General features: G+C 34.9%; 1 protein-coding gene across 3 annotated transcripts in view; it reads left to right on the top strand.

Moving 5' to 3' along the window:
- The window catches only part of PNPLA8 (patatin like domain 8, phospholipase A2), a 50,081-nt gene that overhangs the window by 19,484 nt on the left and 12,368 nt on the right, over positions 1–18,229 (top strand). For all 3 annotated transcript variants that reach the window (XM_065542460.1, XM_065542461.1, XM_065542463.2), the window contains 5 exons: positions 1,189–1,340; positions 5,937–6,031; positions 6,756–6,927; positions 12,038–12,095; positions 15,169–15,363. In XM_065542460.1, coding sequence (XP_065398532.1) covers positions 1,189–1,340; positions 5,937–6,031; positions 6,756–6,927; positions 12,038–12,095; positions 15,169–15,363 — 672 coding nt within the window. The remainder of the gene's footprint in view (positions 1–1,188; positions 1,341–5,936; positions 6,032–6,755; positions 6,928–12,037; positions 12,096–15,168; positions 15,364–18,229) is intronic.

The raw sequence follows: 18,229 nt of genomic DNA, 5'->3' as shown, positions 1-18,229 counted from the left end.
TCTGTCGTTTATTTGGGGCCCTCTGTCTGATTCAGACTCAATTTTTTCATCCTTTACTTTTTCCTGGAATCAGCAAATGCCTCAAGGGAAGAAAAGCTATAGTTTACCAGCTCACTTCCTAGCAATTACTCCTTCTCCAGATTCTTGGCTCCATCTGTTCTTGTTGCTTCAGCAGCTCTCTGTCTGATGCCTTTAAACAGATGGTGCTTTTCTTGTATTTCATCAAGATTTTCTTGTTCTTAATGTGAGCATTGATCTCTAACACAGTGTTTCATCTTAACCGGAACTGGAAATTTGCATTATTCTCCACCATTGCTCAAGTTCCTCTAGTGGGGCCTCACAGCTCAACATTAGGGGGAAAAATATTGAGAAAGAATTTAGAGTATTTCAGATTGATTGATCATAAAAAGGAAACAAAATGAGTGATACCTAGGAAAGTTATTTGATTTACAGAAGGTTACACAGCAGAATTATAGCTGCCACTCAGCCATTCCATTAAACCTGGGGTGCTGACTATGTCAGATGCTTCTGTGTACAGAAGCTAGAGAATCTTTGGTAAGCAACATAGAACTCTAGGATTTAAGCTCTTGTCTGTGATCAGCAATATGATGTTGAGTGCTTAGAATCTTGAAGTCTCAGGTTTATTTAAACTGATTATTTAATTGTAGTAGCCTGTTTTTACCTTCTTACCTCCGTTTTATTTGTTAACATTTGTTCCTATTCCTTTATGAGGCACCCTTGAATCCCCTATGCAATGTATATAAGATGGTTCATTTTTTCTTTTTAATAACAGTTTAACTTCTAGTAGTTACTATGAATCAGTTTTAGACTCTTAATCTCAGGATTTGTACAAAATATTATACAAAATTTATAATGTTAACCTTTTGTTGTAATACTTTGTGAATTTCTATAATTAAGTAAATTATATTTTCTTTAGTTAAGTATTACACCTTTTAATGAAAATATTTGAATAGAGGTTAATTTTTGTCCCAATATTAAAACAAATATAATCTAGATAATTGACATTAATATATCAAAAACTAATCTGTCTTATAAGATTACTAAGAAAGTAATGAACACTGTCACCTTGATTGTCATGTGATGAACTGCAGGTGTTGGTTAATAATAATCATACATTTTCAGTCTTGATTTGACAAAAGCAATAAAGTATATTTTCTCTCAATATAGGAAAGAATTATTCCATATTTATTACGACTGAGACAAACTAAGGATGAAACTCTTCAGGCTGCAGTTAGAGAAATTTTGGCCCTAATTGGCTACGTGGATCCAGTGAAAGGGAGAGGAATCCGAATTCTCTCAATTGATGGTGGAGGAACAAGGTAAGGCTAGGAACATGATTCTTTTTTCTTTTTTTTTTGAGATGGAGTTTCCCTCTGTTGACCAGGCTGGAGTGCAGTGGCACAATCTCAGCTCATTGCAACCTCCGCCTCCCAGGTTCAAGTGATTCTCCTGCCTCACCCTCTCAATTAGCTGTGATTACAGGCTCCCGCCACCACACCCAGCTAATTTTTGTAGTTTTAGTAGAGATGGGGTTTCCCCATGTTGGCCAGGCTGGTCTCGAACTCCTGACGTCAGGTGATCTGCCTGCCTTGGCCTCCCAAAGTGCTAGGATTATAGGCACGAGCCACCACACACAGCTGGAACATGGTTCTTGAAAACTACAGATTGAATTCAGCTTTAGGAATTAAAAAAAATGATTTGATATATCATTATAAAATCAAATTTTTTAAATAAAACATGAAATTGTTTTAATTAATCTAAGTGCTACTCTGACATATACTTCAATTCTTACTTTGGTTTGATTTAGTATTTATATTTTCATATTTTATTTTATTTTATTTTAGTATTTCTATTTTTATATTTGGCCTTTTTAGACCTTTTTGGTAGTTTAGAAGCTTATCAACCATTATTCTCATAAAATCTTGATGGTCTTTTATAATTTTAGCTTTCTTTTATTATTTTATTTTATTTTTTTGGAGATAGAGTCTTGCTCTGTTGCCCAGGCTGGAGTGCAGTGGCGCAATCTCATATCACTGCCAACGCTGCCTCCCAAGTTCAAGCAATTCTCCTGTCTCAGCCTCCCAAGTAGCTGGGATTATAGGTGTCCGCCACCATGCCTGGCTAATTTTTTGTATTGTTAGTAGAGACGTGGTTTCACCATGTTGTCTAGGCTGGTCTTGAACTCCTAACCTCAGATAAACCACCTGCCTCAGCCCCCCAAAGTGCTGGGATTACAGGCGTGAGCCACCGCGCCCAGCCAGCTTTCTTTTATTACACTTATCTTACCCATATATATCCACTAGTCACTTGATAAAGTGATGGTTGCAAAATGAGGCTATATTAACTTCCTGACTTCTAATGTCTTCACCTGGAGATGGCAGTTCTGGTGCTATATAAGAAATAAATTCATTCTTTGTTCAGAAGGAGGTAATTTCACTATTAAGCTCTATTTTTACTACTGGCAATCCATCCATGCTTCCTACTCAAGTCTTTGTTTATCTAGTTCCTTCCAACTTGTTGGTTAGATTTTTTGGCTTGGTTTTTCAAACCTTTTCCCCAAAATCTTCTAGCTCATTCTCTAGTTCCCTGCCATCCCTACTGCTACCTCATAATTCATAGTACATGCCCTGCCTATTGTTCTTAGCTTTAACTTACCTCCCTGATTTTGCTTTTTGGTATACCCAACTTGCCAACCACTCTTCTGTATGTTCAAGTACTACCCTGTATCTTTTTGTTAAATTCCTTGGTTCTCTATTCACCCGAGTCCTTTATACTTTAACATCAATATGAAGGAAGGAGTAAATAATGAGAGAAGGAAGCTAACCTCAGATGGTGGCAGTGGAAGGCAGGAGGAAGGAAAAACATACCAGTAACTTTTTTTGAGATGGAGTTTTGCTCTTGTTGCCCAGGCTGGAGTGCAGTGACATGATCTCGGCTCACTGCAACCTCCACCTCCTAGGTTCAAGTGATCAGTTCCCCCGCTGCAGCCTCCCAAGTACCTGGGATTATAGGCATGCACTACCACACCCGGCTACTTTTGTATTTTTAGTAGAGACAGGGTTTCACCATGTTGGCAATTCTGTTCTCAAGCTCCTGACCTCAGGTAATCCACCCACCTCAGCCTCACAAAGTGCTGGGATTACAGGTATGAGCTACCACGCCCAGCCAATACCAGTAACTTTTAAGAAACATGGAGACAGGATATGGTAGACATAGGTCAAGATCACTCTAAGTGTAAACCTGTGTGTGACTGGGACAGAATTGCAGGGAGTCTCAACAGATTGGTGTTGAGGAAAGACACTTTTTTCTTGAACATATTTAATGTAAGATTATATCCATACGGAAGTGCTCAGTTGTCAAAAGCCCACTGAAGAGAGAACAATCTTAAAAGATCTTAGAGGATGTTTCTTAAGAAAGTGAATAATGTTAAGAAGGTGTATGTCATTCATGTGATATAGATACAGTGATAACTGGAGAGATTATTCTAGTTCATAGAATTGGTTCCAAATGGTGAGAAGTAAGGAAAATGGCAGTTAAATGAGTAGAAGCATTTCACTAAGGAGCAGAAGGAATCCTTTCTGCCATTAAGTTCAGGGGAATTGCGACAGGTAGTGTCATTCATTGAGTCAGCTAACAGACATTGGGTGCCTACTATGTTGTAAGCCCTGATTTAGATCCTGGGGACGGTGAGCAAACAAAACAATACAGTGTTTGCATTGTAGAGGAGGAAAAAGACAACAAATAGAAAAACAAAAATATGTTATTCTGGGTGCTATGGAGAAAAATAAAGCAAAGTAAAGGCATAGAGAGGAAGAGTACTATTTTAAAGAATGCTCAGGACCAAGACTTCTTTTTAAAAAAGTTATATTTATGTAGAGATAGGAAGGAAGAAAATTAAAGAACATTCAGATGTCTGTTTAAGGTCAGACAAGCATGACGAAAAAGAAGTTTGTATCCAATAAATAGTTTGTCTTGTAGAATAAGAGTTGTATTAGTCATATAAGGAGGAAATCAGTGTGAGGTAATTTGGGAAAATCTAGGGGTGGGTTAGGATGAAGTTAGGTTTAGATTTGTAATTCTCCACTGGAGGTGATTTTGCCCCCTAAAGGACATTTGGCAGTGTCTGGAGACATTTTTGGTTGTCATAACTAGGGCACTGCCACTTTCATCTAGTTTGAAGAGGACAGTTGTGACTAAACATAATACAGTGCACAGGACAGCCCCGCAAAACAAAGGTTATCCAACCCAGAATGTCAGCAGTGCTGCTGTTGAGAAAACTTGGTTTAGGGGAATATGGGAAAGCAGCCTGAATGGGAGGTTTGTGTAAAAGCAGTAATGTATGAGGGCTTGAGAGAAAAAATAAAAAACCCTATCTTTTACTTCTTTGGTATAAGAGAACCTACAGTGGTAGGCATAGACAGCTGTGGCAACTTGGCAAATATATATGTATTTACATTCATTCAGAATTTATGAACACAACATTTTAAATAGTTCATTTTCCCAATTATACGAGTAGTTAGAAAAACCTGAGAGAGAAAAAAATCCCTAAAACCATAGCTCACAACTCTAAGATTATTTTAGTATTTTGATTAATTTTCTTCTAATATTTTTCTTTGTGAACATATATGTGCCTATTTTATTTCCTTTTTGTGATAATAGAGGTCATTGTTAAATATATTGTATCCATTACATTTAATTCATCATCTTGCCTTGAATTAATAATGTATCTCTTTCATAAGACATCTTAACTCTCCTCAAATCCACATAATTTGTTGTATTTAAAAGATCAGCATCTTTGATTTTCTACTTTAATCTTACAGAATTTTCTAGTTACTTCCTGTTAACATTATCAAGGCACAATTTGACACTCTAAATTTTTTGGTGCGTAACTACCTTTGTGTTCCAGGACTTACCTACCCCCTACCTTGTGTTGGCAATAGAGCTTTTCATCGTTTTTTTGTATTCTCCCACTGTTAAAAATTGTCATGATACACACATAAGAGTTTGCATGGTACGTACACCCTCAGTTGGTCTATATCTCCTAAGCTTTTTCATCGTTTCGCGTTCCTTCGTGAAGCTATTAACTGCTGTTGGCAAGGATTCAGAAATGAGCAAAGTCAGCAACATTAATTAATATACCATTAATGTAGAGGGTTATCCTAAAGTTATTGAAAGTTTTTAAAAATGAATAAAGAAAAGGGAGCTTAAAAATCTGACTGGTGGCCAGGCGCGGTGGCTCGCGCCTGTAATCCTAGCACTTTGGGAGGCCGAGGTGGGCGGATCATGAGGTCAGGAGATCGAGACCATCCTGGCTAACACGGTGAAACCCTGTCTCTACTAAAAATAAAAAAATTTAAAAAAAATTAGCCAGGCGTGGTGGCGGGCGCCTGTAGTCCCAGCTACTCGGGAGGCTGAGGCAGGAGAATGGTGTGAACCCAGGAGGTGGCACTTGCAGGGAGTCCAGTGAGCCACTGCACTCCAGCCTGGGCAGTCTGTAGAAATGGGGTCTCGCTGTGTTGTTCAGCTGGTCTTGAACTCCTGGCCTCAAGTGATCCTCTTACCTCAGCCTCCCAAAGCTCTGGGATTACAGGAAAGAGCCACTGCCTGACCAGATTTATTCTTATTTAAAGAGATACTGTTTTGCAGAAGGATGGGTTCAGTGAAAAAACAAGAGACACTAGTATAAATTTTAAAATGTGCTGCCATAGTGTAGGTTTTGTATCATTTAGATATTAGATTTTCAAAAGTAATCCTAAAAATTTGGACAGGCAATTTTTACTGATTCTGATTTATATTTTTAATTTTCATGTTAGCATATAAACTACAAAAGCAATTCTTAGATTGTTTTATTCAATGGCTTAAATAATTTTTTCTTTAAACAGGAATTGTCATTTTGCCTTTAATCTTTTCTATAGGGGCGTGGTTGCTCTCCAGACCCTACGAAAATTAGTTGAACTTACTCAGAAGCCAGTTCATCAGCTCTTTGATTACATTTGTGGTGTAAGCACAGGTAATTATTATATGGAAGTGGTGCATTCTGGCAGTACATTAAGGAAGAGAACATTAAGTACTTATGTTTAAGATCATAGTCCTTTGCCTCCTCTAGCCCTCTCTCCATACCCCAAAATTTTCTCCTCCCGTTTCTCTTTTGTTCATGGTTATGCCATTTAGGCACACTAGGTGGCAGTGTGTCCTACCAATTATAGCTAGATATGGAATCAGCTGTTTAAAAGGACATCCAAGAGTACCTAATATCTTTAATTACATTGGTTCCTAGGACTAACTTGAAGGAGAATCGCTTAGTGACTTGGTGAGTTGTCAAATATACCATATTTTAAGACTAAAACTAAGTAATTTATTGATGTTAGAAAGAACGTGAGTTATCTACCATATCTTATATATAATTTAATGTAAAACAACACATTTGTAAATATTTTTAAATTATTATTTTCATTATTTAATCCTTTTTGAGCATTCATTTAATCCTTTTTGAGACCTAGTAAATCCCTTTACATTTGTTAACCCAGTACAAGAGACATGAATTTTAGTTTTTCTTATTACTCCCATTTTACATGTGAAAAAAATGGGGCTCTGAGAAGGAAAGTCATTTGTCCCAGGTGACATAGCTAGAAAGTATCAACTCTAAATTTAAGCCAAAACTATGATTCAGGAGATCTTATCAGCATAAGGGCTATAACTTAACACTGATAAAAACTAAGAATTCTTTTTTCCAGGTGCCATATTAGCTTTCATGTTGGGATTGTTTCATATGCCCTTGGATGAATGTGAGGAACTTTATCGAAAATTAGGATCCGATGTATTTTCACAAAATGTCATTGTTGGAACAGTCAAAATGAGTTGGAGCCATGCATTTTATGACAGTCAAGCATGGGAAAACATTCTTCGGTAAGTTACAATTACTCTTTTTAAATGTTCTGATTATATAGGTAGTATGTGCATATTATAATTTCAAAAATAAGAATATTAAATTATATTCTTGCATAATTTGAAAAATATCAAGAATATTAAATTATTCTACTAATTACAGATAACCACTGTTAGTATTTTGGTGAATCATAGTTTAATAATTGTTTTGGGGGGTTCGTGTGTGTGTGAGATTTGCATGTAAAAGTTACAATTGCCTTTTTTTAAAAATATGAGATATTTGCATCCTGTTGTTTTTACTTAACATATTAAATGTCTCAAGTCATTCTAAAATATTCAGTTATTTTTATTTTTATTTATTTTTTGACACACGCTGTCACTCCCGTTGCCCAGGGTAGAGTACAGTGGTACTGTCTTGGCTCACTGCAGCCTCAACTTCCCAGGCTCAAGTGATCCTCCCACCTCAGCCTCCCAAGTAGCTGGGACCACATGTGTGCACCACCATGCCCAGCTAATTTTTTTCTATTTTTAGTAGAAACAAGATTTCACCATGTTGCTCAGGCTCCTAACCTCAAGTGATCCGCCTGCCTCCCAAAGTGTATATAAGCATACAATATAAGCATAAAATCATCCACAATCCTATTATTCAGAGCTGTAGACTTTAATATATTTCCTTCTAGTTTTTTATTAGACCATAAACATTTTGTATAGCTGAGATTAGATTGTAGTTGTAAATTTGTATCCTTTTCCTTTTTCCAAACATTCTTAAAATCTCCTGACATATTTTTAAAGACTACACTATACTCCAGAGTGGGATGTTACATTTTCTTAATCATTTCCATTTAGGATTTTTATGGACATTTAGGACATTTATGTTCCTAATTTTTTGGGATTATGAACGATGCTGTCATAGAAAACTTTAAATTTCTTCTCACATTTCAGAATATATCAGTAGGTGACTATATAAGAAGCATATTTATTGGGTCTAATGTTGATGTCTTCTTAAAATAATTATTACATAGGAAATAGAAAATATATCAAGAAAACAATAAAAATAATTTATAATCCCACTAAGAACAAAAGCACTATTAACATGGTGATGTATTTTTTCCTGTAATTTCTTACAGATAGACAAGTGTATATGTGTGTAGTTGTGAGTGTGGGTGTATCCATCCTCTTCACAAAATTCAGATAATGCACATGGAGTCTTGAGTCCTGCGTTTTCACTTAGCATTTTATCACAGATGATTTCCTATGTCAGTTAATATGTTTTGAAACATATATTAATGGTTCTTCACCATTTTATGGATGTACTATTTTTTATTTAACAAATCCTCTTTTAGAAAAAGATAAGGTAACTTTCTAGAAGTAAAATTGTGGGTCAGAGGATATGCGTGTTTTAACAATCTTGATACATACATAGCTGAATTTGTTCTTCAGTACAGTGGTTTTAGCTTACTCATCCAGCAACATCAACATGTATTTCTGTTTCATGAAATACTCGTGAACACCAGTCACTTAATGTTTAAAATGACATTAGTTTGAGAGATTTTGAAACTCATGTTTCAATTTGTATCACTTTCATTATTGATGAGTTTGAACTTAGTTTTGGTTTTTCATGGCTTTTTATTATTTTTTTGTGAATTTTGAGGGCATAATTTTTGCCTATTTTCTCATGGGATATTCCTCAATGTGTTGTAAATATATTAACCATATATTGAAAAAGTGCTTTCTAATTAATAATTTTTTAATGTAGAGCATTGAAACATCTTCATTTAGCCAAATCTTTTCCTTTAAAGATTTTTAACTTTTATGTTTGTAAGTCTTTCCTACAATCCTACTACTGGGTATATACCCAAAGGAAAATAATTCATTCCGTCAAAAAGACACATGCACTCATGTGTTCATCATAGCACTGTTCACAATGGCAGATACAAGGAATCAACCTAGGTGCCCATCAACATTGGATTGGATAAAGAAAACGTGGTACATATACATTGTGGAATACTGTGCAGCTATAAAAAAAAATGAAATCATGTCCTTTGCAGCAACATGGTTGGCACCGGAGGCCATTATAATAAGCAACCTAACACGAAAACATAAAGCCAAATACCACATGTTCTTTCTTACAAGTGAGAGCTAAACGTTGAATATACATGAACATAAAGATGGGAACAATTGACACTGGGGACCGTTAGACGGGAGGGAGAGGGGGAGTGTGAGCTGAAGAACCACTTGTTGGGTATCATGCTTACTGCCTAGGTGATAGGATTGTTGGGACCCCAAGCCTTAGTGACACACAGTTTACCCATTAACAAACCTGCATGCATACTCTTTATACTAAAAGTTTAAATTAAAAAAAAAATAAGTAAGTCTTTTCTACCCTGAAGGTAGGTAAATATTTGTATTATTTCCTAGTTCTAAAGTTTTCGGTTTATATGTAATTCTGAAGTTACCTAAAACTTATTGTGATATATGTTGTAAGGTAATCAAGCTTTATTTTTTTAATCAAATGTTAATCCAAATGTCCCAGCTCCCTTTACCAAGTGTTTTTTTTTTTTTTTTTAACTGATTTGAAACATCATCTTTATCATATTTGAAATTCTTACCTATATTAGAATCTATGTTCAAGTTTTTGGTTTCTCTATGGATTTATTTTTGTACAAATTCTGCAAATTTAGTTGTTGAACCTTTGCATAATGTTTTTATAATGATATAGCATAGCAAATCTTTTCTCCTTATTCTTCTTTTACACAATTTTCATTTAATCTTCAAAGTTAATCTTAGGCTACTTTTATCACATAAAAAAATATTCCACTGGTATTTGGATGGAAATTACATGAAACGTATCACTTATTTTGTGGAACATTGACATCTTTCCAATCGTGAAATCTTCCCATCCGTTATCATTGTATGTTACTTATTTTCACATCTTTTGTGTCTATTAGAAAATATAGTTCACCATCCTGGCTAACAGGGTGAAACCCCATCTCTACTAAAAATACAAAAAAAAAAAATTAGCCGGGCATGGGGGCGGGCACCTGTAGTCCCAGCTACTCGGGAGGCTGAGGCAGGAGAATGGCATGAACCCAGGAGGTGGAGCTTGCAGTGAGCCGAGATCACAGCACTGCACTCCAGCCTGGGCAACAGAGTGAGACTCCGTCTCAAAAAAAAAAAAAAAAAGAAAAAAAAATATATATACATATATATATATATATATATATAATTCATATCTATTCCCAGATTCATTTAATCAATTCTTTTTATTAAGATTATTTAATGAAAATTTAAAAATTTATTCTAAAACCAGTTTCTCTACTATGAAATTTTTTTCCTTTTGTTACTTATGAGTGTATCTTTGCATATTTGTGTATTGCTGTCTCATTTTTACTCTTCTAGAAACTTCTTTATTTTTAATCCTAACACTGATAAATTTTATCAGTGTGGTTAGTTGTTTTTCTTTCTCTGCTTTTTCAAATTCAGCCTTTGCTGCAGAATAAGCCACTCCAAAACTTAGTGGCTTAAAGCAATGATTATTTAGTCTCATGGCTCTGTGGTTTGACTGGGTGTTTCTTCTGTTCTTGACTGAGCTCACTTGGTGACTCAGCTAATGGGCCTGGGAAGTCTCTCTCTCCACCTGGTCATTCTTACCCAAGCTTTGTCTCAGCCCCAGTGGATAAGCACTTATCAAGCCTCAGTTTAATGGCATGTTTGCTGAGGTCACATGGACTGAAAGCCACGCCAACCAAGAGTCTGTAGGAAGAGACTATATACAACGACATGGATACCAGGACTATGATTCACTGGGTGCCATTATTGTTAATATTCTTCTCTACCTACCTTCTGACCTTTTTTGTCATAGCATTTTTTTTCCCTCATTGTTTATTGAGAGGATTTTTTTTTTTCCTGTGATAATTTTGTGTTATTTTAAGGGAACTATTTTATGGCATCAGTAGAATCTAGGCATGTTGATTTTTTTTTTTCATATTTTGGCATCTCAGAAATAAACAATTACCATTACTTTCTTTACAAATTTATATTCATAAGTTAATTCACTGAAACCTTTCTAGCTTTTGATAAAATCAAGATTTAAACAAAAATAAAAATAAATAAATATGAACTTTGCCAAAAAGTGTGAAAGCAGCATGCTTCTGGGATTTCTCATGTAATTTTACAGTAAGAATTCTATGAAAAGACAACCTTAAAAAGATAAAATGCATGGATCTTCATGTGGTAGAAATGTATAGATAAGGTTGGGGAAGACAAAAGATCTTGTCGATTTTGGAAAGTACTTTACATTGATATTTATTAAAGCTTATAAAGGGTAGATCACTAAGCAGTTTGTAAATATTCTTTTTATGAAATTCACTAATATTCTAGTTGAGAAACATGAGTATTGTTTGAAAAACACATTAGAAAATGGTTTTACTCATGAGGAAGGTTGGTGAAACCATACATAGCCTTTGTATTCAATATAGGGAAAATACATAATTTTTAAGTCTGGAAAAGTCTGCATTGGAATAAAATTCTCTTACTATGGAATTGCAAAAATTGCTGCCCAAGGACAATTTCTGTAATGTCATAGTAATTCAAATGCCAACTCTGATGATTTTCAAAGCACTTTTCTTGATGACATTGGCTCTTACCAACTAAAACAAGCTTCAAGTCTCATTGTCCTCACCTGGTTACTCTAACTAGCCCATGCATACTTCTGCAGTCTTATCTCAACACAGCTCCTTTATCCTATTGGCAGGACCCTGAAAACAACAGATTTCTTTTGCCTTTGTGCCTTTAATCTGTATACGTCCTAGCTTTAAGTATGTTGCCTTGAAGTCTTTCAGTGTCTTCCTCAAGCTAATTTCCTGCATCTTTTCCAGTTACTGTCCCTCTATTGGTTGCTCCACTTCAGAACTATAGATACTTGCAGTTTGAATCAGAGGTTGATAAATAACTGCATATTGTTTCATGTGCATTAATGGGATTATAAGCCTCCTAGAGGAGAGTCTTACATTTTTTCCCTCATAGCACTTTGACGAAGCCATGGAGAAACAATAATTGCATACTCTATGTTTCCTGGTTGTTAGGAGATAAAGTCATTTTGATATAACTTATTTTTTCTCCTTTAATAAAGGGATAGAATGGGATCTGCACTGATGATTGAAACAGCAAGAAACCCCACATGTCCCAAGGTAAGCTTAGAGTCTCTTAAATATAACACCTAGTTCCATCTGAAGGTCTGGTGAAAGCACTTGTCCTGAGGGCCCTTTTATTTTATTTTATTTTATTTTTTTTATTTTTTGAGACGGAATTTCACTCTTATTGCCTGGCTGGAGTGCAATAGCGCAATCTTGGCTCACCGCAACCTCCGTCTCCCATGTTCAAGTGATTCTTCTGCCTCAGCCTCCCGAGTAGCTGGGATTACCGGCATGTGCCACCACACCTGGCTAATTTTTTTGTATTTTTAGTAGAGATGGGGTTTCTCCATGTTGGTCAGGCTGGTCTCAAACTCCCAACCTCAGGTAATCTGCCCACCTCGGCCTCCCGAAGTGCTGGGATTACAGGCATGAGCCACTGTGCCCGGCCCTGAGGGCCCTTTTATTAAGGTATTATAGATTAATTAATTTTTTATATATTGAGTCATTGTATGAAGAGATAGGATATGATCCTTATTCCTTTTCTAAATCCAGTAAGACTATAACAGAAATGGAAGAACATGAAAGTCAGACTGAAAATAAGGAAGAATTATTTCATCATAATTTAAAAAATCAAATTTAGTGATTTAAGGAACATTATGACATTTCTTACCCTAGATTTTTAAAGAGAAATTTTATATGCCTCTTAGATACATATAATACAATCGTGCATCACTTAATGGGAATACATTCTCAGAAGTGTGTCATTAGGTGATTTTGTCATTGTGCAAGTATTATAGAGTATACCTAGACATGCTTAGATGGTATAGCCCATTACACATGTAGACTACATGGTGTAGCCTATAGCTCCTAGGCTATAAACCTGTACAGCAGGTGACTATACTGAATACTGTAGGCAATTGTGGCACAATGGTAAGAATACTTACGTATCTACAGATATACAAATATCTAAATAAAAAATATCTATAGAAAAGATACAGTAAAAAATACAGCATAGAAGCCTCTTTATAGTCTTATGGGACCACTGTTGTATATGCGGTCCATCATTGACCAAAACATTGATATGCAGTGCATGACTATATTAGATTATATTGTTATACAAATTGAATCCCCAGTAAAATTTTAATGTCACTTAGATGTGTCTCAGTGTGACTCTTCATTTATTTATTTGTTTGAAACCCGATGATCTGAGTATTGCTTGAGTTCTGTTTAATTTACTTGTTTAAAGAATAGAATTTATGTGCCTAGAAATTTCATGCAGCTTGTATTTATTCTCAGATAACAAACTGTAACCGTGAAAAATCAAACAAGTGCAGCTCCTTCTATTGCTCTTTATGGCATACTCATACTTTGATTCATTCTGCAAGTATTAATTATGCACCCACTGCTAGGCACTTTGGATTCATTTGTGGGCAAATGCAGACATGGGGTTTATAGCTCTGTAGGGCAGCAAAGGTATTAATGAAATAATCACAAAGATGACATGTCGTAGTTTCCCTGAAATACATAAGTGCTATGGAGCATAAAAGCAGTTTTCTGAAAGCATACTTTTAAAGGGATGTGAGGGACAGCTACTTTAAGGAAGTGAGATTTGAGATGTCAGTGTGAAGGCCATTGAGTAGGAGCATTCCTGGCAAAGGGAATGGCCTGTGCAGGAAGAGTCATAGAGAATTCCACTAAATGATAGAGTTCTTGAAGACTAGTGCCTCAGAATCCGAGGGCCGCACGTGAGATGAGGCTGGAGCAGTAGGCCAATTAGATCAGACGCAGGGCCTCAGAGGCTGTGATGAAGAGATGACTTAGCTCTTTTGGAGAGGACACTAGGGTGCACTCTATGCCTCTTGCTTGTTCCCCTGTATCTCCAAGGCTCCGTGTTTGTTTGCTTGGTTTAAATCATGGAAGTTGTCAGTTTTGAATAAAATTTATGGAGAACTTTAGCCATCTTAAGAAGTAAATAATCATGATAAATGGAGAGCCACTCATATGTTTTCTTAATCCAGCCATATTTATATTCCAATTATAGAAAGACTCTGGATTTTAGTGTATGGCCAATGCCTATCCATAGTGGCCTAGAGACAGACTTGGATTACTCACAGGAATTTGGCATGTGACCTTTGTTTATTAAATATCAAAACAATTGGCAGGACTTGGCATAGGACACTAACTTTTGCCTCATCAATACCTGTCAGCCTCTTAAGTTTGTATTACAGATCATTAACAAAACAGCACATTTCATGTCAATTTAACCAACAATGATAAAATTTGAGACCTGAGATGGTTGACATTACAGTTTTTTAATGAACATTACCCAACTACCAGGTTTTAATAATTGTGACCTGAAAGCATTGATTGTGTAGTGTTACATTTCAGTTTTATTGAAGTCAAAATACTTTCATAGAGCACAGAAACAAAGACTAATTTGTAAGTGATATTATGATAATAGTGTACTTATCTTGAAGCAGTTTTTTTTTGTTTGTTTTGAGACAGAGTCCCACTCTGTCACCCAGGCTGGAGTGCAGTGATGCGATCTCAGCTCACTACAACCTCCACCTCCTGGGCAAGCGATTCTCCTGCCTCAGCCTCCCGAGTAGCTGGAAGGCGCCGCCATCATGTCCAGCTAATTTTGTCTTTTTAGTTGAGATGGGGTTTCACCATTTTGGGCAGGCTGCTCTTGAACTCCTTACCTAAAGTGATCCACCTTCCTCGGCCTCCCAAAGCGCTGGGATTACTGGTGTGAGCCACTGCACCCAGCCTTTAAGCAGTTTTTATTCATTACTACTGTTTTGTCAATTATTAAGTAAAAGTCTAGAAATGTTTGCCTTTTTGAATATTTTTTAAATCAAATTGAATGGTGGTCAAATAAATCTCTTATTATTATTCTCTTATAATAAATTTCTCAGAATTGCTTCAGCCTTTATATCTATTATCCCACAAAGAAATGCCTGTTTAAAAGATCTGATTCTCTTTTTTCAACATTATAGTTGTGTTACACATATTTATTTGATAGAGTTGTAGATTGTTCATTCATACTACTAAATAGTATTTAATTTTTACAGATCCCAAATATATTACTGTTAACGATGGAATTGTTCACCTTTTTATTTACTAGGTAGCTGCTGTAAGTACCATAGTAAATAGAGGGATAACACCCAAAGCTTTTGTGTTCAGAAACTATGGTCATTTTCCTGGAAACAACTCTCATTATTTGGGAGGCTGTCAGTATAAAATGTGGCAGGCCATTAGAGCCTCATCTGCTGCTCCAGGCTACTTTGCAGAATATGCATTGGGAAATGATCTTCATCAAGTAAGTTGACTTGTATGTCTTATCTTTTAAAATTTTACATGATTAAAAGAATCAGCACGTATTAAATGTCATTGATCTTCAGAAGGATCAACCTAGGAGACTTTCTTCTTTGTGTCTTCATATGTCAGAAGAGGAACAATTTAGGATATTTTTATTTGTTGTTTTTCTTAACAAGCCTCTGACATGCAAACACATTTTGGGAAAATTTTTGTGTGTTATATAGTGTGATTCGTAGCCCATTATGATAATTTTGATGGAAAAGTGAGAGTATGTATGATTAGCTTTCCAAACATGATAAAAATTAAAACCGATATACACTCCCTGAAAATGCAGAACCCAGTCTGTTTGACAGTTTGGGTGGGCATAGTTTGAAGAAAGGGATACAGTAAAATAATAATAAATACTCATTAAGTTAGCTGTGTGCCAGACACTTATTTAGTGCTGTGCATGCATTATCTCATTCCATCCTTGCTACTTATAAGGTAGAATTATTTCCATTTTACAAACAAGGAATTCGCACCTTAGGAAAAGTTAAGTAACTGGACTAGCATCACAGCTCTTAAGTTACAGGGTTAGGATATTGTCTGTAATTATACTCTTTATTTGTAAAGTTGAATATTATTTCTGGAAATTCTTTTTATGTTATGTAAACTCATTTACACTTTTCCTCTGTCAAGTTTTTCCAACTCTTTATGGAAATCTTAATTCATAACTTACACTAAATGCTAATAAAGCTTTAGAGCTGATACTTTGAAAGCTTGTATTTTTATATATGCTTAATTTTTGATATTATGTCTCATTTAAAGGAGTAGAATGAGAGGAATCTTGATGTTTTTCTGTAGTCCCTAAAGTATGTCTACTCTCTTTATTTGGTCAGATATCTGTTGAGAAAAAAATCTTATACTGTTGACAGGGATATTCAGGTAGCATTCAAAAACTCATACATAGATCTATATAAACAACATGTCAACAATATAAACTTCAAAACTTTCAAATGGATCATTTAAATGTAAATGTCAATATTATAACTAAAACATTTTTATCAGTTTTATCTCATTTTGATACAATAGCTTATATATATTTTTTAAATGTTATGGTCAGCTATTCCCATTTTCTTTTTAATCTTTAAGTAATATAATATTTGTAGCTAAGAGATTAAAATAGGATTCCTTTGTCTTTGGAGTCAGTTCAAACCATTTCTTACTTTGCAGAATCAGTCATTGTTGAATTATGTAAGGCACTTCCCCTTCTTGCCTTTCTTCTCTTTCTTCCACCCCCTCAGGCAGAAAGTACTGGCTGCTGAGATTCTGATAGTGATTTCAGGACTTAATGGTCAAAATAAAATTTTTATTTTAATATGTGGCTTATTATTTTTAACAGCGATTTCCCCCTATTCGTATGTACTGTGTCATAAATTGAGAAATAATTTAGACAGTGTATGTAAAATACAATAGGATTTCTAAGTTATAACCTTAATATAGTGCTACAAACTTTCAGTTATGCCAATTAGTGAAAGTCTCAAATACTAAATAATTACATTTGGGGATCATGTGTTTTCCACATTTCAAAAGAAGTTATCTCATTTGCTCTTTATTCTTTACCTAAGAGAAAGTAGTTCTAAAGTTTAACTCAGTACTGTTGAATATATATACCAAAGTAATTTAGCGGTTCCTTTTCCATTTCAGATAGATTAGTGATATTTCTGTTCATGCTTAGACATTTTTATATTGATGACCGTAATCCTTCAACTTATTTTGAGCCACAGATTAAAATAACTTCTTAAGGTTATTTGAATAAATAAATGTTATTTATAATTTACATAAATTTTTATGTAAAGCATATAGCCACATGGGCAAAAAATGTACTTTCATATAAATAAATAAGCTTCAGAAACATTGGCACATTTAATTAATAAAAGTATTCAAATGGAATCTGGAGCCCAAGAAACCTACTTAAGGAAATATTTTTCTTACTGTATATTCTCTTCCAAGACTTGAAGAAGAAATGGGGTACTTTTCCCTTCAAATGACAACTCAGAAGATTGATGGGAATATTTTAAGGTGTGAATGATCTTGGTTGCTTAAACAAAGAAAATATTCAAGCGAAGTCCTAATTCTTTCTAACCATTCAGAAGTTTTGCTAAGTTTAAAGTATGGTACTTACTACAACCTTCTCATCCTAAATTCTTTTAATAATTATATTCAATTATTACCAGTCTTATTTTGAAAATCCCTTTTAGCTGTCACATCTGACATATGTTTTAATGTAGTTACTTTGTATCCATTGTAGTAGACGTTAATTAATATTCTATTTGAGCAATTATTGAAAGTAGTGATATAATTAAGAGTTATGAGTAGGTGAATGGGGAGATTTCATTTGCCTTTGACTATAAGAAGAAGAGTATTACAAAATTTATAAGGTTCATTAGAAGTCCTAGAAAATTATAAAGTGAGAAGAATTCTTTGTGAGTAGCTCCCAATCTCTCCCCATCTGCCCAAGTAGTAGCATAATATGTACATGGAAGTACTACTTTTTACACAAAATTATTCCATCTCTCTTTCCATCTCCACCTTCAGAATTAAATTGTTCATTCCTGTCTTTGGAGAAAGAATCTAATAAATTAGTTTACACTAGAGGTTTTGATGACCAATTCTGATATACATATTATTCCTACCAGGCTTTATTTACATCATAAAAGTTTTTGTTCAGAGCTTAGGATACATAAACATAAATAAATTATGAAATTTTTGTTTAAACATTACAGGTAAAGAGTGTTTTTAGCAGAAAGAACCTCGCTGACACCTGCTAAATTATGCCTATACCAAACCACAATTAATAATTTTCATTATAAATGGACAGAAATGTA

Source organism: Macaca fascicularis, chromosome 3 (genome assembly GCF_037993035.2).
Source record: "Macaca fascicularis isolate 582-1 chromosome 3, T2T-MFA8v1.1".
Lineage (NCBI taxonomy): Eukaryota > Metazoa > Chordata > Mammalia > Primates > Cercopithecidae > Macaca > Macaca fascicularis.
This window is presented reverse-complemented; position numbering and strand designations above follow the sequence as displayed.